Below are 24689 nucleotides of genomic sequence, written 5' to 3' on the forward strand. Positions count from 1 at the left end.
CCCTAAACAATGGAAAGTAGGTTCCCGTGTTTTAAAACTTTGTATACTCAAAAAGGTATTTAGATTAACTAGTCTTCAAAGAAATACAAATTATATTTGTATTAATTAGTTATTTATTAGGATCTGTATTTATTAGGACTAAATACAAATTATAATCCTAAGTAAGTATCACTAGACATCACTGGAATGACCAAACAAAAGGGATTTGATAATATCAAATATCACGGAGGATATAGAACAACTAGAGCTCTCATACATCATTGATGAGACGGTAAAATGGTATCATCACTTTGAAAAACCATGTGTTAGTATCTACTGAAGTTGGTAATATGCTTCTTCTATGACCTAGCAATTCCACTACAAATACATGTCATAAAGTCATTTAAAGATGTGTACTACAATGTTCAAGGCAGCACAATTCATATTAATACTTGAAAGAACTCAAATAACCAGAAAGACAATAAGAACAGAAATTTTGATTTATTCTTAAAATAAAATACTAAAGCAATAACAATACACAAACACGTTATTCTCAAGTTACATAAAACCAGTGACTAAACGTAAGCAGCAAAAGAAAAAAAACTATCAAACTAGAATTCTATATCCACAGAAATATCTTTCCAGTACAAAAATAAAATAGACTTTTTCAAAAATAAAAAAGCTGAAAGATTATTCAATAACATAGAAGTTAGCAAAGGATACCTCTTACCTATCAATCACTATTTTTATAAGAGTTTATACGAAACTCAGCCATATCAAGTCATTTACATATTATCCAAGTCTGTTTTGATGACATATTTGAACAGTTGTGATAGATTATATGGCTTCCAAAGCCTAAAATATATACTATATACTATCCTGTTACAGGATAATTTTCTGTAAAACCCTTTCATTAACAGGCCAGCACAATATAACTGTATTTTTTTAAATTCTTCATGTAAAAAGAAAATAATACCAGTAGTAATCTGGATCTATGCAAAGGAATAAAAGATTGGAAATAAATATGTAAGTAAATATAACATATTTTTTGTTTTAAAATATTTTTAAAAATAATTAACTATTAAAGGAAGAATATTCACAATGTATTAAAGAGTTTATAAAATATGTAAGAATAAAAGGTTAAAAAAAACAAATTTCTAGAAGAGGAAAAATGGGAGCAGAGTGTTGTAAGATTCTTATACCATATTGAAGTGGTAAAATATTACTTGATGGTTCACTGTGATAAAGTTTATGATGTATAATTCCTAAAGCATACACTAAAACAACAACAAAGCATCACAGCTAATATATCAACAAAGGAGATAAAGCAGAATCACAAAAATACTCAGTTCTTCTAGAAGAGGGGAAAATTGATGGAACAGGAAAAGAGAAAAAACAAAAACCAAGACATAAAATTTAAATTCAGCAACTTCTATATCAATTATATGAACTGTAAATGATTAAATACAGCCCAATTAAAAAGCAGACATTGCTAGATTGGATTAAAAAATAAATAAATTGATTATAAGAATGAAATATAAAATCACAGATAGGCAAACTAAAAGTAAAAGGATAGAGGAAAGAAATATCTCAATAACTGTAAAGATGAGAAAGCTAGATTTGCTGCATGTATATGTGTGTTCGTCGCTCAGTAGTGTCCAACTGTTTGTGATTCGATGGACTGTAGCCCACCAGGCTCCTCTGTCTGTGGAATTCTCCCGGCAAGAATACTAGAGTGGGTAGCCAATCCCTTCCTCAGGGGATCTTCCTGACCCTGGGGTCAAGCCCAAGTCTCCTGCATTACAGGCACGTTCTTTACCATCCAAGCCACCAGGAAGTCCCAGATCTGCTATATAAACAGGAAATTTCAAAGCAGAGTATAACGGGAATAAAGAGAATCATTTTACAATTATAAATGAGTCAATCCATGAACAGAAACATTAAAATCCTGAATGTTTAGGTACTTAAAAACAGATCTTCAAAATATATGAAGCAAAAATTGAGGACTGAGAGGAGAAATCAACAATACGAAAACATTAGACTTGAACAGTCATCTTTCAATAATTGATAGAACAAGTGATCAGAAAATCAATAACTACATAGAAGAACTGAACATGGTTATCAGCCACTTTGACATAATTGATATTTATGGAACATTCCACAAACAAAAAAATAAAACATTTTTTAAATACATAAGATAAATCTACCAACAGACTATATTCTGGGACATAAAACCAGACTGATTAAAATTTAAAAGATTCACATCATGCAAAGTACATATTTAACTATAAATTAAACATGAGAAATCAGTCCATACAAAAACAGTTAAACAAATGATTAAAACACCTTCAACTGCAATAACCCAAAGGGGAAAAATTAATGTTCAAATATTTCCAAGTATTTGGAAACTAAATGACACACTTCTCAATAAACAATGAATCAAGGAAGAAATCACAATAGAAATTAGAAAATACATTTAATACAAGAGAAATGAAAGTTCAGTATATCAAAATTAGGGAAACCTAAGGAAACACTCCAACCAGTCCATTCTAAAGGAGATCAGCCCCTGGGTGTTCTTTGGAAGGAACGATGCTAAAGCTGAAACTCCAGTACTTTGGACACCTCATGCAAAGAGTTGACTCACTGGAAAAGATTCTGATGCTGGGAGGGATTCGGGGCAGGAGGAGAAGGGGACGACAGAGGATGAGATGGCTGGATGGCATCACCAACTCGATGGATATTGAGTTTGGGTGAACTCCAGGAGTTGGTGATGGACAGGGAGGCCTGGCGTGCTGCGATTCATGGGGTCGCAAAGAGTCAGACACGACTGAGGGACTGAACTGAACTGAACTGAAGGAAACACTCAGATTTCCCCAGTGGCTCAGCAGTAAAGAAACTGCCTGCAATGCAGGAGACGAAGGTTTGATCCATCCCTGGGTGGAGAAGATCCCCTGGAGGAGGGAATGGCAACCCACTGCAGTAACCTTGCCTGGAAAAGCCCATGGAATGAGGAGCCTGGTGGGCTACAGTTCATGAAGGGTAAGACACTACTGAGCAACTAAAAAATAACAAAGAAACTACCCAGCAACTAAAAAACAACAAAGAAATACTCAGTGGAAATTTTGTTTTACTAACTGCCTCTATTGGAAAGGATAAAGGTCTTAAATCAGTCACTTCAGCCTCTACTTTAAGAAACTAGAAGAAAAACAATGAAACCCACCACAGTAAACAGAGAAGAAAGGAAAAAGCAGAGATAAAAAACAGAAAAAAACAAAACAAAACAGGAAAATAGAGAAAATCATGGAAACCAAAGTTGATTCTTAGAGATGATCATTAAAGTCAACTGAATCTCTTATCAGGCTGATAAGAAAAATAAAAAGAGAGAGAAGACAAATTATCAATATCAAGAATGTTGGAGGTGGTATCACTATAGATTCTACAGATGTTAAAAAGATAAGGGGACTTTTCCTGGTGTCCAATGGCTAACACTCCCTACTCAGGGAGCCCAGGTCCAATCCTTAGTAGTGAGCTAGATCCCACATGCTACAATTAAGACCCAGCACAGACTGGGCTTCCCTGGTAGCTCAGCTGGTAAACAATCTACCTGCAAAGCAGGTGACCTGGGTTCAATCCATGGGTGGGGAAGATTCCCCTGGAGGAGGGCACTCCATATTCTTGCCTGGAGAATCCCTATGGACAGAAGAGCCTGGCAGGCTACAATCCATGGGGTCGCAAAGAGTCGGACAGGACTAAGTGATTAAGCACAGCACAGCAGACAAATAAATAAAAACTTTTTTTTTTTTTAAAAAGTATAGTGAGTATTGTGAACAACTAATACCCACAAATTCAGCAATATAGGTGAAAGACAGGTTCCTTAAAATGGATAAAATACTGAAGCTATTAAAGCATAAAGATACAGCCTGAATAACCAAATATTCATTTTAAGAATTAAATATGTAGTTATAAACCTCCTACAAAGAAAACTCCAGGATCAGATGGCTTTATTGGCAAATGTTCCCAAAGGTATAGAAACAAATACTACCACTTCTATAAAAACTCTTTCAGGAAAATGAAAAGGGACAAACATTAGTTACTCCAAGGGATCAGCATTATGCTGACAATAAAACCATATAGTGCTTAGGAACACATCTGGGGAAAAAAAAAAACAAAAAAACCCTTAACAAACACAACAACACAGAAAATGGGTAATATATAAAATATGACCATGTGAGGTTCATCTCTAGAATGCTAAATTGATATTAACATTTGAAAAATAAATGTAGTTCACTGTGTTAAGAAACTAAAAGAAAAAATATATAATTTTTTTCAGATAATGCAGAGAAAATCATTTGACAAAAATCCAACATCCATTCCTGGTAAGTTTAATATACAAATAGAAAGGAATTAACTGGATAAAAAAACATTACTAAAATACACTTGCTGTTATACTTAATAGTGAAACATCAAAGATCAGGAAGAATGTTTAGTCTTACTATTTTTATTCAATATTGAACTGAAAATTCTAATAAGTATAATAACAAAAAGAAATAAAAGAAGTTCAGATGGGGAAAAAAAAAAGTAAAAGTGTCTCTGTATTCGCAGATGGCATAATCATCTACGGAGAAAATTTCTATGTGATTTTCTTTCCTAAAAAGTTACTGGAACCAGTAAGTGAATATAGTAAAACAGGGGGAATATAAGATTGAACATGAAAATACTAGCAACAAAACCATGAGAAATTGAAATTTTTAAAATAGTACCATTTATAATAATATGAAAAATATGAAATATTTAAGAGTAAGTCTTAAGACACACAAACTTAAAATTGTAAAACATTGCCAAGTAAACTTAAAGTCCTAAATAAGGGAGATAAACTGTAATCATAGATTGGAAGATTTAACACTGTTGTCAATGCTTCTTAAACTGATATATAGATTCAAATGAATCACAGGAAAAATTGTAATAAAAACTGACAATCTGATTATCAAAGTCCTGTGGAAATACAAAAATCTAAAATACCTTAAACAATTTCAGAAAAGAAGAAAGGACTTATACTACCTGGTTTTAAGAGTTAATATTAAGTTACAGTAATAAAAGCAAGGTGGTACAAGCATAGTGATGAATCACGGGAAGAGAAAAAGATACTGCCCAGAAACAGACAAAAATAGATATGGTCAAATGACCTATGATAATGATGCAAAAGAAAGTTCAGAGGCAAGAAACAATGTTGGAAAACTGGATATCCACATGCAAAATAATGAACTTAAAGCAGATCTCAGACTTTACTAAAAAAACTAATACAAAATGGAAAACGTAAAACTACAGAACTTTTAGGAGAAAATTATTGTGACAGTTGGTGAAATAAAGATTTTTACTCATGACATTGGTTCCCCCTCCATATAATAAACTTGATAAAATGGACTTTTTTAAAATTACAAAATTTCTTTTTGAAAGACAGTGTAAACAAAATGAAAAGACTAGCCACTGACTCTGAGAAAAAAAATTATAAGTCATATGCCTGAAAAATATACAGAAAAAACTTTTAAAACCCCTCAAAGTTCAATAATAAGAATTAAAACAATGGGCAAGGGGCTTCCCTGATGGTCCGGTGTCTAAGACACTGCCCTAAAAATACATCGCTGAACAGGGAACTAGATTCTACATGCTGCAACTAAGAGGTCACATGCTGCTGCAACTTAAAAGATCCTGCATGCCACAACTAACACCCAGAGCAGCCAAATAAAGAAATAAAAACATTTTTTTTTAATGGGTGAAGGATTGAACAGACAATTCACCAAAGAAGCACATGAAGAAATGGGAAAACATGACTCAAATGACAGAACAAAGTAAATCTCCAGAAACTGACCCTAACAAAATGGAGATGTATGAATTACCTAAAAAAGAACAGAAAGTAATGGTAATAAATTCAATATGCTATGTGAGTGCGAGTGTGTGCACCAAGTCGCTTCGGGCATTTCTGACTCTGCAATCCCATGGATTGTAGCCAGCCAGGCTCCTCTGTCCATGGGATTCTCCAGGCAAAAATACTGGAGGGGGTTGCCATGTCCTTCTCCAGGGGATGTTCCTGACCCAGGGATTGAACCCAGGTCGCTTATGTCTCCTGAATTTGCAGGTGGGTTCTTTACTACTAATGCCACCTGGGAAGCCCCAATATGCTACAAGGGAATACAAATGGATAACTAAACAAATCAGGAAAACAATGCATGAACAAAATGAGAGTATTACCAGGGAGAAAGAAAATGGAAAAATGAGAGAAACAGAAATGACAGAGTTGAAGAATGTAACTAAATTCACTAGAAGAGGATCAACAACAGCCTTAATCGGGCAGAAAAAAGAAACAGCAAATTCAAAAACTGCCATTTGAAATTACCAAGTCAAGAACAAAAGAAGAATGAAGAAAAGTAAAAAGACCCTAAGGGAACTTAGAGGATATCACTAAGATGACAAATATTTCCACTACGGGATTTTCAGAAGGAAAAGGGGGGAGTGGACGGAGCGCTTTGTAAGGCCGCACCCCGGGGGCCAGGACGGGCCGCCCTGCTCGCCCTCCCGCCGGCGGGGGAGCCCCTCACGGAAGGCGGAAGGCGCCGCCCCGATCCCTCCCGGGGACTGTGACAGCACGCTTCGCCAGCTGAAGCCGCCCACCGCAGCCGCGCAGAAGGACCGGTCAGCCCGCGACGCCTCGGCCTGGCGACCAATCCGAACCCCCGCCCATCTAGCCTGACCACCCCTCGCAACGAACGTATCACCACCACCCCCAGCACAGCCCCGGCGCGGACTTCCTCGACCTGCCTCGTTCGGGTCCAGGAACCTCGCCCGGGAGCGCTTCGCCATTAAACAGCCTGTTAGACACTCTTTCGGTGTCCTGGTCGTCTTTACCTAACAAGCTTATCTGAAAAAAATAAAGGCCAAAAACTTCCCAAATCTGAGAGAAAAAAAGAACATCCAGATTCAAGAAACTCAGAACTTCAACTAGGATGGACCTAAAGAGGCCCAACTCAAGACACACTATAAACTACTTGTCAAAAGTGAGTTAATCTTGAAAGCTGCAAGAGTAACATGAACCATTACATAAAGGAGCTCCCATTAGATCAGTGCATTTCTCAACAGAAGCACTGCCTGTCCGAAGGCAGTAGGATAAAAAGTGCTGAAAGAAAAAACCTGCAAACCAAGAATACTGTATCCCCCCAAACTGTCCACTATAACTGAAAGGGAAATAAAGACCTTGAGATAAAAAGTACAGAAGGTTATCACAAGACCTGTCTTACAAGAACTGCTAAATAGTCTTTCAAGTTGAAATGAAAGACATTAGACAGCAACACAGAGCATATGGTAATATAAAGCTTGTCACAAATGTAAATATACAGACAAATACAGAAATCTGTAATATTGTACAGGTGGTACAAAATCACTTTTAATTTGAGTACAGAATTTTAAAAATAGAAGCATTAAAAGTTATTATGCTTTTATGGTATTTGTGACACTGATCAAGTGGGGGAAGGATGTAAAGGAACAGAATTTTTGTATGTGATTTAAGTTAAACTCTTCTCAGTGCAAGACAAATTTTGTAACTATGTTTCATGCAGTCCTCATAATAAACACAATGAAAAAAATCTATAAAAGATACCCCCAAAAAAGGAGTTAAAACATGTCACTACAAAAGAAAGCAACAACAACAATAAAGCACAAGAGAAAGCGGCCAAGAGAGAAAAAGAGTGAACAAATATTTATAGGACATACAGAAAAAAAATTTTTAATGGTAGGAGTATTTCCTTGTAAGTAACACTTTAAATGTAAATGTTACAGTACTAAGGGGGAAGTTTATAGTAATTATCTACATTAAAAAAAGATCGCAAATCAACAATCTAATTTTACGCTTCAAAAAACTGAAAAGTAACAACAAATTAAAGCCAAAGTTAATAGAGAAAGGAAATAATAAAGATTAGAGCAGAAATAAATGATACAGAGAAAAAAAAAGTAAGGTTTATTAAAGGGCATCAAAATCAACAAACCCTCACTGAGAATAACAAGAAAAAAATAATATGATTCAACAAAAATCAGAAATAAAAGAGGAGACATTACACTTATACCACAGAAATAAAAACGATCCTGAGAGACTATGAACACCACAACTGGAATGACAGAAGAAATTAATAAATTTTTAGAAATATACAGCTTACCAAGACTAAAAGATAGATAAACATAGGGACAAACCAAACAAACCAACACTACACTACAGAGACTGAATTAGTAACCAAAAACATCCAAAGAAAGGAAAGCTCAGACCAGATGCCTTGAGAACATTATGCATATTTAAAATTTTTCTTCCAAGGAGTAAGCATCTTTTAATTTCATGGCTGCGGTCACCTTCTGCAGTGATTTTGGAGTTCCCCCACAATGAAGTCTGTCACTGTTTCCACTGCTTCCCCATCTATCTGCCATGAAGTGATGGCACTGGATGCCATGATCTTACTTTTCTGAATGTTGAGTTTTAAGCCAACTTTTTCACTCTCCTTCTTCACTGTCATCAAGAGGCTCTTCAGTACTTCTTCGATTTCTGCCATAAAGGTGGTGTCATCTGCATATCTGAGGTTACTGATATTTCTCCTGGCAATCTTGATTCCAGCTTGTGCTTCATCCAGCCATGTATAAATTCATTAATCCATGAAACTAAAAGATGCTTGCTCCTTGGAAAAATAGTTATGAACAACCAAGACATCATATTAAAAAGGTCAGACATTACCTTGCCAACAAAGGTCTGTCTAATCAAAGCTATGGTTTTTCCAGTAGTCATGTATGGATATGAGACTTGGACTATTAAGAAGGCTGAGCACCAAAGAATTGATGCTTTTGAACTGTGGGGTTGGAGAAGACTCTTGAGAGTCCCTTGGACTGCAAGGAGATAAAACCAGTCCATCCTAAACGAAATCAGTCTTGAATATTTATTGGAAGGACTCATGCTGAAGCTGAAACTCCAATACTTCTGTCACCTGATACAAAGAACTGACTCACTGGGAAAGACCCTAATATTGGAAACGACTGAAGGTGGGAGGAGAAGGGGACAACAGAGGATAAAATGGTTGGATGGCATCAGACTCAATGGACATGAGTTTGAATAAGCTCCCGGAGTTCGTGATGGACAAGGAAGCCTGGCGTGCTACAGTCCATGCGGTCACAGAGTAGACAAGACTGAGTGACTGAACTGAACTGAACTGATATTTAAAAATTTATACCTGTCCTCTCACAGTCTTCCAAAATACTGAAGAGGAGGGAACACTTTCGAACTTATTCTATGAAAACAGCTTTACCATGGTACCAAAATCCAGACAAAAATACTAAAAGAAAGTGAAACTATAGACCTGTATATTATGGATGAATACTGATACCAGACCACCTGACCTGCCTCTTGAGAAACCTGTATGCAGGTCAGGAAGCAACAGTTAGAACTGGACAAGGAACAACAAACTGGTTCCAAATAGGGAAAGGAGTATGTCAAGACTGTATATTGTCACCCTGCTTATTTAACTTCTATGCAGAGTATATCATGAGAAATGCTGGGCTGGAGGAAGCACAAGCTGGAATCAAGATTGCCAGGAGAAGTAATAATAACCTCAGATATGCAGATGACACCACCCTTATGGCAAAAATTGAGGAACTAAAGAGCCTCTTGATGAAAGTGAAAGAGGAGAGTGAAAAACTTGGCTTAAGCTCAACATTCAGAAAATTAAGATCATGGCATCTGGTCCCATCATTTCATGGCAAATAGATGGGGAACCAGTGGAACAGGGGCTGACTTTATTTTGGGGGGCTCCAAAATCACTGCAGACGGTGATTGCAGCCACGAAATTAAAAGACACTTACTCCTTGGAAGGAAAGTTATGACCAACCTAGAGAGCATATTAAAAAGCAGAGACATTACTTTGTCAAAAAAGGTCCACCTAGTGAAGGCTATGGTTTTTCCAGTGATCATGTGTGGATGTGAGAGTTGGACTATAAAGAAAGCTGAGGGCTGAAGAATTGATGCTTTTGAACTGTGGTGTTGGAGAAGCCTCTTGAGAGTCCCTTGGACTGCAAGGAGATAAAACCAGTCCATCCTAAAGGAGATCAGTCCGGGGTGTTCACTGGAAGGACTGATGCTGAAGCTGAAACTCCAATACTTTGGCCACCTGATGCAAACAACTGACTCATTGGGAAATACCCTGATGCTGAGAAAGATTGGAGGCAGATGGAGAAGGGGAGGACAGAGGATGAGATGGCTGGATGGCATTACCAACTCAATGGACATGAGTTGGGATGAACTCCAGGAGTTGGTGATGGACAGGGAGGCTGGCGTGCTGCGGTTCATGGGGTTACAAAGAGTTGGACACAACTGAGAGACTGAACTGAAATAAAAATCCTCAGAAAATGCTGAGAAAAAAAAAAAAAACCCTCTAAAACAGTAACAAACTAACAAGATTATTCATCTTGATCAAGTGGAACTTACTTTTGGAACCCAAAGATGGTTCAACATACACAAGTTATTCAATGTAATTTCATCATAATAAAAAAATGAACAAAGCCAGTGAAGGAGATGGAATTCCAGCTGAGCTATTTCAAATCCTAAAAGATGATACTGTTCAAGTGCTGAACTCAATATGTCAGCAAATCTGGAAAACTCAGCAGTAGCCAGAGGACTGGAAAAGGTCAGTCTTCATTCCAATCCCAAAGAAAGGCAATGTCAAAGAATTTTTAAACTACCATACACTGGCCCTCATTTCACACACTAGTAAGGTTATGCTCAAGATACTGCAAGCTAGGCTTCAGCAGTATATGAACCAAGAACTTTCACATGTAAAAACAGGACTTAGGAAAAGCAGAAGAACCAAAGATCAAATTGCCAACATTCACTGGATCATAGAGAAAGCAGAAAATTCCAGAAAAACATCTATACCTGTTTCAATGACTACGCTAAAGCCTTTGACTGTGTGGATCACAACAAACTTGAAAATCTTAAAATAATGGGAATACTAGGCCACTTTACCTTTTTTGCATTTCTTTTCCATGGGGATGGTCTTGATCCCTGTCTCCTGTACAATGTCATGAACCTCCGTCCATAGTTCATCAGGCACTCTGTCTATCAGATCTAGTCCCTTAAATCTATTTCTCACTTCCACTGTATAATCATAAGGGATTTGATTTAGGTCATACCTGAATGGTCTAGTGGTTTTCCCCACTTTCTTCAATTTACATCTGAACTTGGCAATAAGGAGTTCATGATCTGAGCCATAGTCAGCTCCTGGTCTTGTTTTTGCTGACTTTATAGAGCTTCTGCATCTTTGGCTACAAAGAATATAATCAATCTGATTTTGGTGTTGACCATCTGGTGATATCCATGTGTGGAGTTTTCTCTTGTGTTGTTGGAAGAGGGTGTTTACTATGACCAGTGCGTTCTCTTGGCAAAATTCTATTAGCCTTTGCCCTGCTTCATTCCATACTCCAAGGCCAAATTTGCCTGTTACTCCAGGTGTTTCTTGACTTCCTACTTTTGCATTCCAGTCCCCTATAATGAAAAGGACATCTTATTTGGGTGTTAGTTCTAAAAGGTCTTGTAGGTCTTCATAGAACCATTCAACTTCAGCTTCTTCAGCATTATTGTTGGGGCATAGGCTTGGATTACCGTGATAGTGAATGGTTTGCCTTGGAAATGAACAGATATTATTCTGTTGCTTTTGAGATTGCATCCAAGTACTGCATTTCGGACTCTCTTGTTGACCATGATGGCTACTCCATTTCTTCTAAGGGATTCCTGCCCATAGTAGTAGATATAATGGTCATGTGAGTTAAATTCACCCATTCCAGTCCATTTTAGTTCGCTGATTCCTAGAGTGTCGATGTTCACTCTTGCCATCTCTTGTCTGACCACTTCCAATTTGCCTTGATTCATGGACCTGACATTCCAGGTTCCTATACAATCTTGCTCTTCACAGCATCAGACCTTGCTTCTATCACCAGTCACATCCACAACTGGGTATTGTTTTTGCTTTGGCTCCATCCCTTCATTCTTTCTGGAGTAATTTCTCCACTGATCTCCAGTAGCATATTGGGCATCTACCGACCCAGGGAGTTCCCCTTCAGTATCCTATCATTTTGCCTTTTCATACTGTTCATGGGGTTCTCAAGGCAAGAATACTGAAGTGGTTTGCCATTCCCTTGTCCAGTGGACCACATTATATCATATAAAGAGTGTATCATGCTAAATGCTGAGCTGGATGAATCACAAGCTGGAATCAAGATTGCCGGGAGAAACATCAATCACCTCAGATATGAAGATGATGTCACTCTAACAGCAGAAAGTGAAGAGAAGTAAAGAGCCTCTGGATGATGGTGAATGTGGAGAGTGAAAAAGCTGGCTTAAACTCTACATTCAAAAAACTAAATAAGATTATGGTATCCAGTCCTATCACTTCATGGCAAATAGAAGGGCAAAAAGTGGAAATATTAACAGATTTTCCTGGGCTCCAAAATCACTGTGTACAGTGATTGTAGCCATGGTAATGATAACCCTGTATGCGAGACAGCAAAAGAGACACAGATGTATAGAACAGTCTTTTGGACTCTGTGGGAGAGGGAGAGGTCGGGATGATTTGGGAGAATGGCACTGAAATATGTATAATATCACATATGAGATGAATAGCCAGTCCAGGTTCGATGCATAATACTGGATGCTTGGGGCTGTTGCACTCAGACGACCCAGAAGGATGGTACGGGGAGGCAGGAGGGAGGGGGGTTCAGGATGGGGAACACGTGTATACCTGTGGCAGATTCATGTTGATATATGGCAAAACCAATACAATATTGTAAAGTAATTAACCTCCAATGAAAATAAATAAATTTATATTAAAAAATAATAAATAAAAGATGATTGCTCCTTGGAAGGAAAGCGATGACAAACCTAGGCAGTGTATTAGAAAGCAAAGATCAACAAAGGTACATATAATCAAAAATATTGTTTTTCCAGGAGTCATGTACGTATGTGAGCGTTGGATCATAATGAAGGTTGAGCACCAAAGAACTGAATGCTGGTAGTGCTGGAAAAGACTCTTGAGAGTCCTTTGGGATGCAAAGAGATCAAACCAGTCAGTCCTAAAGGAAATCAATCCTGAATATTCATTGGAAGATAAGATGCTGGAGCTGAAGCTCCAATACTTTGGCTACCTGAAGAGCACACTCACTGGAAAACATTCTGATACTGGGAAAGATTGAAGGCAAGATGAGAAGGGGCGGCAGAAGATGAGATGGTTATACAGCATCACCGAATCAATGGACAGGGGTCCATTTGAGAAAATTTAGGAAATAGTGATTTTGAGAACACTCTGGAAAATAGTGAAGGACAGACAAGCCTGCTAAGTCACTTCAGTTGTGTCTGACTCTGTGCGACCCCATAGACGGCAGCCCACCAGGCTCCCCTGTCCCTGGGATTCTCCAGGCAAGAACACTGGAGTGGATTGCCATTTCCTTCTCCAGTGCATGAAAGTGAAAAGTGAAAGTGAAGTCGCTCAGTCCTGTCCAACCCTTAGCACGGACTGCAGCCCACCAGGCTTCTCCATCCATGGGATTTTCCAGGCAAGAGTACTGGAGTGGGGTGCCATTGCCTTCTATCCATGGGGTCACAAACAGTCAGACAGGACTTAGCACCTGAACAAGAGCAAAACAAGATCTAAATGCAAAAGACAAAACAATAATCTTTCTAAAAGAGAATCTAAAACAGAAGAATGTCTCCATAACCTTCAGAAAGGAAAAGAATTTTTTGAGCAGGATAGAGAAAGCAGCTAAAAATTTTTTTTAAAAAAAGACCAATACATTAAGACAACACAGAAAACTTCTGTTCATGAAAAGACACCATTAGGAGAGTGAAAATACAACCACAGAGTTGGAAGAGATAGTTTCATATGCTGAAGATAAAGGAAATTCCTATAAATCAACAGTAATAATGAAATCAAATGGACAACCTAGTAGAGAGATTAGGAAAGAATTCTGAATAGGCACTTGACAAAACAGTGAATCTAAATAACCAATAAACTATGCAGTAACCTCAGCAGTAACAACAGTAAAAGACATTTAAATAAGCCTGCTCAAAATCAGAGATTACCCATATATACTGTTGGCAAAGATGAGAAGCAAAAGGAATTCTTATTATATGCTATTGGTGGGAATGCAGGCTGTTACACTTTGGGAAAATATTTGGCACTATCTCTAAAATAAACAAATACATATCCATGACAGAAAAAGTTTACTTCTAAACATAAATACACTGAAAGTCATGTAAAGTATGTTCTCCAAATTGGAAATCAAGTTTAAAATTTTCATCAGCAGTAGAACAGATCCATCAGCTGTGGTTTATTCACACAATCGAACACTAAAAAGCAGTGAAAATAAACACACTATAGTGGTACCCAACATGGATGAGTTTCACAAATGTAAGGTAAGACTTTGTTCAGCAAACGATAACAAATTTAAAAATAAACAAAAGACCATTTAATATGACTCATTGCATATAATGTTCAAAAACAAAAAAAACTAAAGTGGTTAGAAAAATAAGATGATGGAAATCAGGATAAAGCAGTTTCGGGGAAGTCCTTAATGCCTTATATTTCTTGATCTTTGTGGCTGTTACATGAACAAATTCACTTTGTGATAATTTACTGAGATATACTCAGTATTTTGTACTTTTCCTTTATGTTTTGTACTTCAATGGGGGAAAAAAGTTTAATGCTAGATGGAACAAGAAGGTCTTAACATATATCTAATCAGAATTCCAGAATAAAAAATACAGAGACTGGTAGAGAACTAAAAACTTATTATCTATAAATTTCCCTCATGTTTCAAGATTCCAATTTCTCATACTAAGAACACATATAAATTCCAAGAAAAATCAAAAGGAAATCCATACCTCGATACACTGTTGTGACATCAATGAAGGGAAAAAAAAAACAAAACACAAAGAAAAACAGAATTAAATTCAGTTAAGGAAGAGATAACTTAAATACAAAGGAATCACAATTAAAATGTTGATTGACTGCTCAACTTCAAAAGTCAAGTCAGAATACAGTGAAATATCACCTGAAATAGAGTAACTGTCAAACTAGAAGCCTGTATCTAGTAAGACCACCTCTGAAGAACTGACATAAAAAATATATTTTCTAGAAAAGGATGAAAAGGGAAGAAGTAAATGATATAAAAGGAAAATAGGACTAAAATTGTTTTATATCAGCAAACTCTGACTTAAAGGAACTGGTAAAGAATGTACTTTAGCTCTGGAGCACTAGCCCGATGGCATCTGGCTGCAAAACTGGCCCATCCATCCACAACAGTGACCTGGCCAGTTTAGGGGCTGAGTACCTCCAGATGTTGGACTCAGGCTGATTATCTGCACCTGGATGTAATAAATGGGTATTTTGTTCCCAACATCACCTTTGGTCACTCTGTGGCAGAAAGCCTCCAAAAGCAGCTAGGCCAGGACCCTTCCTTTGACATGCACATGATGGTGTCCAGGCCAGAACAGTGGGTAAAACCAATGGCTGTAGGAGGAGCCAATCAACATCTGGAGGCATTCATCTGGAGGCTACTGACAACCCAGGAGCTTTGACCAAAGACATTCAAGAAACCAGGAACTACAGGTGAGTATCTGACACCATGGGCTAATCAATCAGATAGATATAGCCTTGGTTATGACAGTGAAACATGGGCTTGCAGGGCAGAAACTCATGAAAGATATGACGTGAAAGGTTCACTGGTTGAGGACCCAGTTCCCATCTTTGGACACTGAGGTTGATGGTGGAGTAGGTCCAGACACCATCCATAAATGTGCAGAGGCAGGAGCTAACACAATTGTGTCTGGCAGTGCCATTATGAAGAGTGAAGACCCCAGATCTGTGATCAACCTGTTAAGAACTGTTTGCTCAGAAGCTGTTCAGAAATGTTTTCTTGATCGATGAAATCACAAGGAACCCAGTGTTCCTGCTTATGAGATCTTTATTAGAAAACAAGAATACTGATCACCAAATCACACCACAGTTGAGGCAAAGCTGCTTTTCTGAGAAATTAGTCATTCCAGTGACTAAAATCCATCATGCAGAGTGTTCCAAGAGGCTAGAAATCGTTGTGTATAACTACATTTTTAGTGACGGAATTGAAAGATTAGTGTGGTAAAATACCGTTTTTACTGAGAGACTTGATTTTTATAGAGAGTAAAAATATGGATGTATTAAGGTTACAAGCAGAAAAAAGTATCTTAATGCCTAAAGAAGGCATGTTAGCTACTATGAAAAAAAATTTTTTTAATTTATAAAAAGAATTGTCTTCAGTTTCTTGGCTGTTTTCTGAAAGCTAAAGAAGTTCTTCCATTTTTCCTGTTTCATGTCATTTTTGATTTGTGTACATGTGTGATAACTAAGTTTGTATCTGACTAGGAATAGCATACTTACTCTCCTAGCTTCAGAAACATTTATTTTTTACTTTGCACCTTGTATTTGATACATTTAAAACAAACTGTATAAAGGGAAAAAAGAAAACAAGAATGTGCTTGAGGTACCAAATGACTCCACACAGAAAACCTGTAACAGAAAAGGCAAAAGTGCAAGCAAAAATGTAGGTAAATCTAATAATAATAGTAAAGACTAATAAAACAATAATAATAATCTTGATTCAGAAGAAGATAGACTATAACTACACTCTGAACAATATAAGCATATAAAATTAGACAAGGGATGGAAAGATTGTAATGAGCTAAGGTATACATTCAGGAGAAAGGCAAAGGTGCTTATTGACTTTAGACTTTGTTAACTACTCTTGTAAAATACGAATGTCTATCTTCCTTCAACAGCAGAAACAAAATGGGCCAAATGCAAAACCTTCAAGAAATTCGAAAGAATGTCAAAAAGAGGACAGGGAAATCAATAACAGAAACTATTTTCAAATAAAAAACTTACAATAAGATATATAAATAGATCCAAATATATCAGCACTCACAATAAACATAAATTGACTGAAATCTCCAATTAAAAGCCAAATTTGTGAGAAATAGATTTTAAAAAATCCAGCTACAGAATACTATTTTTGTAAGGATGTATCATAACATGAGGGTACAGAAGAACTGAAATTCAAGTAGTGAAAAAAATATACCATGTCAGCACCATATGGGAAAACAATGAATCATTTTATACAAAGAAATGAAATGGCAAGATTATAAAAGAGCTTTCTGAAGAACAAGCAGTTTTTCTGAACCAAAGCAGTATAACTAAGTCTCAGATTCATTTCACCTCATTTTAATTCAGCTCAGGGCTTGAGCTTATTAATAACCTTTAGAAATCAGATTCCTTTATTTAAGTGTACTAGCATCTCTTCTGACATTTTGATAACCATGCCAGCAATGACGTCATATAAAACAGTGAGAAAGTGGTAATGAGATTAAAGCCTAGTATAGAGCCCTATAGCACAATAAAGAAGCATCTTTGAAGTCTGATATCTGTTTTCTTATAGTTGCTCAAGGAATTACAAACCCCATTACTATTATTCACATCTTATTCTTTAACTTTATTCACAATCCTATCAAGGTACCTTTTCTCAATATAGACATTTTGTCAATAATACCTTATTTATGCATGAATATGTACATACACACACCTATCTACACATACATACACACACAAAACATATGCACATATATATATCGTATAGATAAATCATAGTAATACTGTACCTCATAGGTAGTTCCATAATGGCATGTAAATTGGCACTGTCTGTTACTTTCTGCATCTTGCTCAACATTGGTATAAAATATTACTCCATCTCCAGAGCAGGATACAATCTGCTTATCATTTGTGCATGGTAAGAACTTTGCACTAAATATATTTGCTCGGTGCCCTGAACGAATTGTTGTCAAAACCTAAAACACAGAGAGGAGTTTTTAGTAATTTATTGCTAAATTACTAAAGAATTTATTACTAATTACTAAATTACTAAGAGTAATTTTTAGTAATTTATTATTTCTTAAAAAGAAGCATTTGATTTCAAACTTAATATAATCCTAGCCAGGAATAAATTCTCATTAACACTCTCAGCTCAAATGAAAAATTATCATTTGAGTCCAAGCTATTGGCTTGGCTAAAAAGTTTGTTCAAGTTTTTGCATAACATGGAAAATCCCAAATGAACTTTTTGGCTAACCCAATATTATAATTAGAAAAAAAATCAGAATCTCACATATTTTATTTCCCTCTGAGATATAAAGAAGATTAAGAATATCAACAGGAATAGTGCTGAAACAGAGTCCCCCTAAAACTAAGTTCCTCTGCAGAGTTTATGATTAACTTCGCTAACCAAATTTTATTTCCTGTCTAGTCCAATATCTGTTTCTCTCATGACTGAGAGTAAAAGAAAATGGGACTGAGACCAAGCAGGAACCTGTGAGGCCATCCCGGGCATAAAAGTCTTTCAGTGTCTTCTGTCTCTTCTTTGTAGGAAAACAGCTTTCAGCCTCATAGACCTTCCCTGAGTTCCAAAAGGCAGATTCAGTTACCAATTAGGAGACTAAGGAAATGTAGGAAGGGCAAGGGAACTTGGTTCTGGTTCTCTGCAGGGGAGGAGAAGGGGTTGTGCATAACAGTGTGATATACATCTCTGAGCTCTACAAGAACTTAAGGCCCCTAGCCAGAAGGAGGATGGTAACTTTGGGCTGAGCATGTGGACCGCAGGCTGGAGATTCCTAGAACAACATTACCTTACCACCAGCCAACCAGCGGGGGTTACACACCTGGTAACCCTCCCCTCAAATTCTGTTTGTAAAAATTTCTTTCCTGAAAACCACGGAGAGTTTGGGTCTCTTAAGCAGGAGCCCACCTGTTCCTTTTGAATGATCCTTGCAATAAACCTTGCTCTGCTCCAAATTCTAAAATTTTTGTTTGTCTGGCCTCATTGTGCATCAGGCACACAAACGGGTTCAACAGCAGTGCCTTGAGAATTAAATAAGTGTATTTCTACCTATTTGGTATATGTGGACTCATTCATAAACTCACAGTAAATATGAAAAGACTACCTTGATTGACTTTTGAAATTGTTTCCTAAATGATTATTAAGTCATTCCCTTTCAGGATGAAAAAATAAAAACAAACTAAATCTTAAAGAATCATAAAAGTAAAGTAATAAAATGGTACAGAAGTTCCTACTTCTGTAAAGAATAAAGAAGATCCTACACCTAAATCCTTAAAAATTTAAAAGATCAGAATTCCTGTGGCAGAAATATGGTTTAAAATAAACATTGCAATATTTGTAACAAACATAGCAGGTGAAAGACCAAATCCCCCTACAGTGCTTAAAAATTGAGAGGGAAAAAAAAAAGGCAAAAGATCTGAATATAGTCCAGGATAGATAAATGGGCCTTAAAATTCTGAAAAAGCATCAACTTCATATAGGAAATGCAAACTGAAACTACACTGAGATCACCAATTTCCACTTTTTAGATTAGCAAAAATCAAAAGCTTGACGACACACTATGCAAGTGAGTGTGGTGGGGAGAGGGACACCAGGCTCTCTAAACAATCCTGGTGGGATGCTAAGTGGTGCAAGACCAATAGAAAGGAATTCAGCAATCCCTCACAAAACTACATAGGCATTGAATCTTTGATCAGGCAGTCTATTTCTAAGAATTTACTCTGAAGGTGTACATCCAATATAAAAAAAAAAAAAAGCAGTTATTTACTAAGTCATTCATAATAGCAAGCAAAACACAGGAGACTGGCTGAATAAATTCCAGTACATTCCCACAATGTATATACAATGGAGATTTAGCACAATGGAAATATCTGCTGTGGTTTCTTATTTTTAAAATGTGCTTTAAAAAAAGGGAGAGTATGTCAAAACAGAAACACAAAGTTTCTTTAGTTCACTTTAAATGTCTTACTGAACAAAACTAACATACTACTGTGAATCAACTATACTCCAATAAAAATTTTTTTTAATAAATAAAAGAACAACAAAAAATGTCTTACTGAACAAACTGGAGCAATTTGAGCATCCAAAAGATTATCAGTGATAGATTATAACTTATTACATAAAAATCTATAATCCCACTGTAATTTTTTCAAAATGATGGCAAAGACAAAGGAAATGCTCATATTTACCAAATAATGTCAATTAGTAAATGTGGAAGAAATGATAGAATTAAGAAACACTATTTGTAATGACATTATAACAACTGATTAAGGCAAGAATCAATGAATATTGAAACCACTTTATGAAAGATTGTTATGAAAAAGGATATTTACACAATCTCAACAAACTATTTCATAGATAGCTTATAATCACAAAAGATAAATGTACCCTCACAATGGAAAGATCACATTTAACATCACCAGTCAGGGAACAAATTAATATCATGTGCTACAACATCATCCATAGAGAATTCTTAGCAAAAATGTTTAATTTTAATCAACTCATGAAGAAACAATAAGACAAATCCAAATGGAGGGACATTCTATGAAATGACTTGATAGTCAATATAACAATAAAACAACATATCAAAGTCATGAAAGACCAAGAAGTTGCATGAACTATTCTCAAGCAAATAAAGGAAATATGACAACTCAATGAAATGTGTGATGCTGCACTGGGGGCTAGATTAAGAGAGGCATGGCAGTGCTAAAGAACATTACTGAAACAAATGGAAAAATTTGAATATATACAGGTATATATGTACATGTACTATGTGTGGATATATGTAATATACTATAGATATATTGTAATATATATATAATATGCTGGTTTAGTCACTAAGCCGTGTCCAACTCTTGCAATCCCATGGACTGTAGCCTGCAAGGCTCCTCTGTCCGTAAGATTCTCCAGGCAAGGATACTGGAGTGGGTTGCCATTTCCTTCTCCAGGGGATCTTCCCAACCCAGGAATCAAGCCCAGGTCTCCTGCACTGCAGGCAGATTCTTTGCCAATTGAGCTATAAGGGAAGCTATGTAATATACTACAGATACTATGTATACTATAGATATGGCAGGCATATACTGGGATACGCCTGCATAACACTGAAGAGAGGATGTTACATTCAACAATCACTGCAGTTACCCCCAGTGGTTAACCCTGAGGGGAACTTAGAACAGCGATAAATAGGCTGCCAGTCATCAAGCTATCAGTCTCTGCAGACACCCCCAATGGTGTACCCTGAGGGGATTCAGGATGGAGAAAAAAAGGACCTTAGATATTAGATAGTTAAGGGACAGAACAAAGGAACAATTTCATTAAGCCCAGATTCCAGTATCTTCCCCAAGAAAAGATAAAATTTATTCTCCTAAATTTATCAACTTCAGATGTCTGGGTTTTCTTAAATTAGCATTAATCTTTTGATGTTCTGATTACCTGGAGTTTTGTGGATTGTTTTTTTTCCTTTGCAGAAACTCTTATACTTAACCTGGCTCCCCTTTACCTCTTCAAAACAGTTCCTCAGAGATATCTGAGAGGCTGTCTCCCTGGCTTAAGTCCTCAGTATGACTACTGAATAAAAAACAATTCTCAACATTTCGGATGTGCATTTTTTTAGTTGATAGTATAAAATCATATATATTATATATATAGCATACAGGCAATTCTCATTACTACTAGTACTTATGTTCTATAAAGTCACCACTAAAGCTGAAGCTCCAGTATTTTGGCCACCTCATGAGAAGAGTTGACTCACTGGAAAAGACTCTGATGCTGGAGGGATTGGGGGCAGGAGGAGAAGGGGACGATAGAGGATGAGATGGCTGGGTGGCATCACTGACTCGATGGACGTGTGTCTGGGTGAACTCCAAGAGTTGGTGATGGACAGGGAGGCCTGGCGTGCTACAATTCATGGGGTCGCAAAGAGTCGGACATGACTCAGCGACTGAACTGAACTGAACTGAAGATTACATTGTTTTTTTAATCAATAAGTTGTGTCTGACTCTTTTGTGACTCCATGGACTATAGCCCACTGGGCTCCTCTGTCCAAAGGATTTCCCAGGCAAAAATACTAGAGTGGGCTGCCGTTTCCTTCTCCGAGGGATCTTCCCAACCCAGTTATCGAACATAAGACTCCTGAATTGGCACTGGACTCTTTACCACTGAGCCACCAAGAAGTCCTAACACTGCCTTAGCAAGTGCTGTATCCATTAGCAACTGCTCCTATGGAAATACAGGGTTAGGTTTCCGTGAGGCTCTGGTCACAAACTTTTCACCAACAAATCAGTAAGTAACTCTGCTGTATGTGTTTGTTTAAGGACACTTTATTTAATACATATTATTGATTCATTAACAATGAACTTAGGGAAAAGAGTACTATAATTCATATCTAACTATTCACTGGAAGGACTGATGCTGAAGGGGAAGCTACAATACTTTAGCCACTTGATGTGAAGAAACAAGTTATTAGAAAAGACCTCGATGCTGAGAAAGACTGAAGGCAAAAAGAAAAGGGAGTGGCAGAGGATGAGACAGTGTCACTGACTCAATGAACCGGAATCTGAGAGAATTACAGGAGATACTGAAGAACAGGCAAGCCTGGCAGGCTGTAGTCCACGGGGTCACAGAGTTGGACACGACTAGTGACTGGACAACAAACAGTAACAAATGAAGCTCATCTAGCATATTTTCTCTACAAGGTATATTCCAGGTTTCTTATACTTAGGAAGACCAGACAGTACTCAGCAAGATAACTGTGGACCCTTTTAACCACTGAAGTCATGAACAAAAAACACAAAAATGAAAACGTGTGACATTCAACATATCACAGAAAGGATGCAGGACGCTTACAGTATTCAGTGTGAAACAAGAAGTATCGAGCAGCACCCTGTTTGATCTCACCTGAGAAACGTGTATTGATGTATGAGTTAGGCAATTCAAATTTTTTGCCACTCTGTACATGTGAATGGTCATCAATGACCAGAAAAGCACTGAAAGTTATTGATATGGAAGGGTAAAAATAAATTTAATGAGTTGATAAATTTGCAAACATAGAATCTGTAAGTAAAGAGGATCAACTCAATATTCAATATTACACATCCTGACCATGGTAACTGCATTATAGTTATACAAGATAATGTTCTTGTTCTTAGTAGACAGATGTCAGAGCATTCATGAAATGCATGACACCTCCAAATTGTTCTGAAATACTTTTTTCAAAAGTCTATTTGTGGATGTTGATTGTATTACCTTTTTAATTTATCGATCAGTTTTCAAATTTAAAAAAAAATTTAGGAACAACTTTATTTTTGGTTTGGTTTCAAGTAACTACTTACAATATAAGACTGATTCATTAACTGACAGTACACCACCAAGCCAGAACACAGATATATATTAGCAGATATATATTACAGATATATATTAGCAGATATATATTACCTTTACAACTTAAATGAAGTAAATACTTAAATTTAAATACTTAAGTATTACAAGTCACTTCATCTAAGTCCTGGGGTCACAAACAAAACAAGGGTTTGCTGAGCACCACACAGTACTCCACTGTAAGTCTAATCTGTTGTTGATCAGTCACTCAGTCCTGTCCTACTCTCTGCAGGACTCCAGGCTTCCCTGGCCACTGATGCACATGTCAGTTCAGTTCAGTTCATTCGCTCAGTCGTGTCCAACTCTTTGCAACCCCATGAATAGCAGCACGCCAGGCCTCCCTGTCCATCACCAATTCCTGGAGTTCACTCAGACTCACCTCCATCAAATCAGTGATGCCATCCAGCTATCTAATCCTCTGTCGTCCCCTTCTCCTCCTGCCCCCAATCCCTCCCAGCATCAGAGTCTTTTCCAGTGAGTCAACTCTTCGCATGAGGTGGCCAAAGTACTGGAGTTTCACCTTCAGCATCTTTCCTTCCAAAGAAATCCCAGGGCTGATCTCCTTCAGAATGGACTGGTTGGATCTCCTTGCAGTCCAAGGGACCCTCAAGAGTCTTCTCCAACACCACAGTTCAAAAGCATCAGTTCTTCAGCGCTCAGCTTTCCTCACAGTCCAACTCTCACATCCATACATGACCACTGGAAAAACCATAGCCTTGACTAGACGGACCTTTGTTGGCATAGTCATGTCTCTGCTTTTCAATATGCTATCTAGGTTGGTCATAACTTTTCTTCCAAGGAGTAAGCGTCTTTTAATGTCATGGCTGCAGTCACCATCTGCAGTGATTTTGGAGTCCCCCAAAATAAAGTCTGACACTGTTTCCACTGTTTCCCCATCTATTTCCCATGAAGTGATGGGACCAGATGCCATGATCTTCATTTTCTGAATGCATATTTAATTAGGGTCAAATAAAAAACGAGGAGAGTCTTTGTACCTACATTAACCAAAGCCAATGGACAATAAAAATTGTCTGTAAAACATGTTAAACTTTTTCATTCCTATCTTCAAGTATAAGACACTGAGATCTGCTCAATTAAAGTATAAGAAATAACATAGAGAATAATTAACATAAGCTTTTAAACAAGACAGAATCCTAGACTTTAATGTCAACATATATTTCAGCATAATTTACCAAATAGCATATATTTCAGCATGGTTTACCAAGTAGTTAAGTACATATAAGTACACACAATGTATGCTAGGTCTTTCACAGTTTTAATCTGATAGGTTTTTTACTTTAGTCACCTTCAGCAGACATTATTAACAATTTATCTCCATTCAATAGG

The 24689-nt window shown here is 37.0% G+C and overlaps 1 protein-coding gene and 1 pseudogene across 10 annotated transcripts in view; one reads left to right on the forward strand and one right to left on the reverse strand.

Moving 5' to 3' along the window:
• Positions 1-24689, reverse strand: part of DCAF6 (DDB1 and CUL4 associated factor 6) — a 183804-nt gene that overhangs the window by 96261 nt on the left and 62854 nt on the right. For 6 of the 10 annotated variants that reach the window (XM_040229940.1, XM_040229938.1, XM_040229934.1 and 3 more), the window contains exon 4: positions 17738-17923. Coding sequence is in view for 8 of the 10 variants with exons in the window: in XM_040229938.1 (XP_040085872.1) it covers positions 17738-17923 (186 nt within the window). In the remaining 2 variants the exon portion in view is untranslated. Of the gene's footprint in view, positions 1-14929; positions 14939-17737; positions 17924-24689 lie in introns of all 10 variants that reach the window. The other 4 variants (XM_040229937.1, XM_040229932.1, XM_040229930.1 and 1 more) reach the window with 1 other exon arrangement.
• LOC120855475 lies at positions 15310-16857 on the forward strand (annotated as a pseudogene).

Source organism: Oryx dammah, unplaced genomic scaffold, assembly GCF_014754425.2.
Source record: "Oryx dammah isolate SB20612 unplaced genomic scaffold, SCBI_Odam_1.1 HiC_scaffold_28, whole genome shotgun sequence".
NCBI lineage: Eukaryota > Metazoa > Chordata > Mammalia > Artiodactyla > Bovidae > Oryx > Oryx dammah.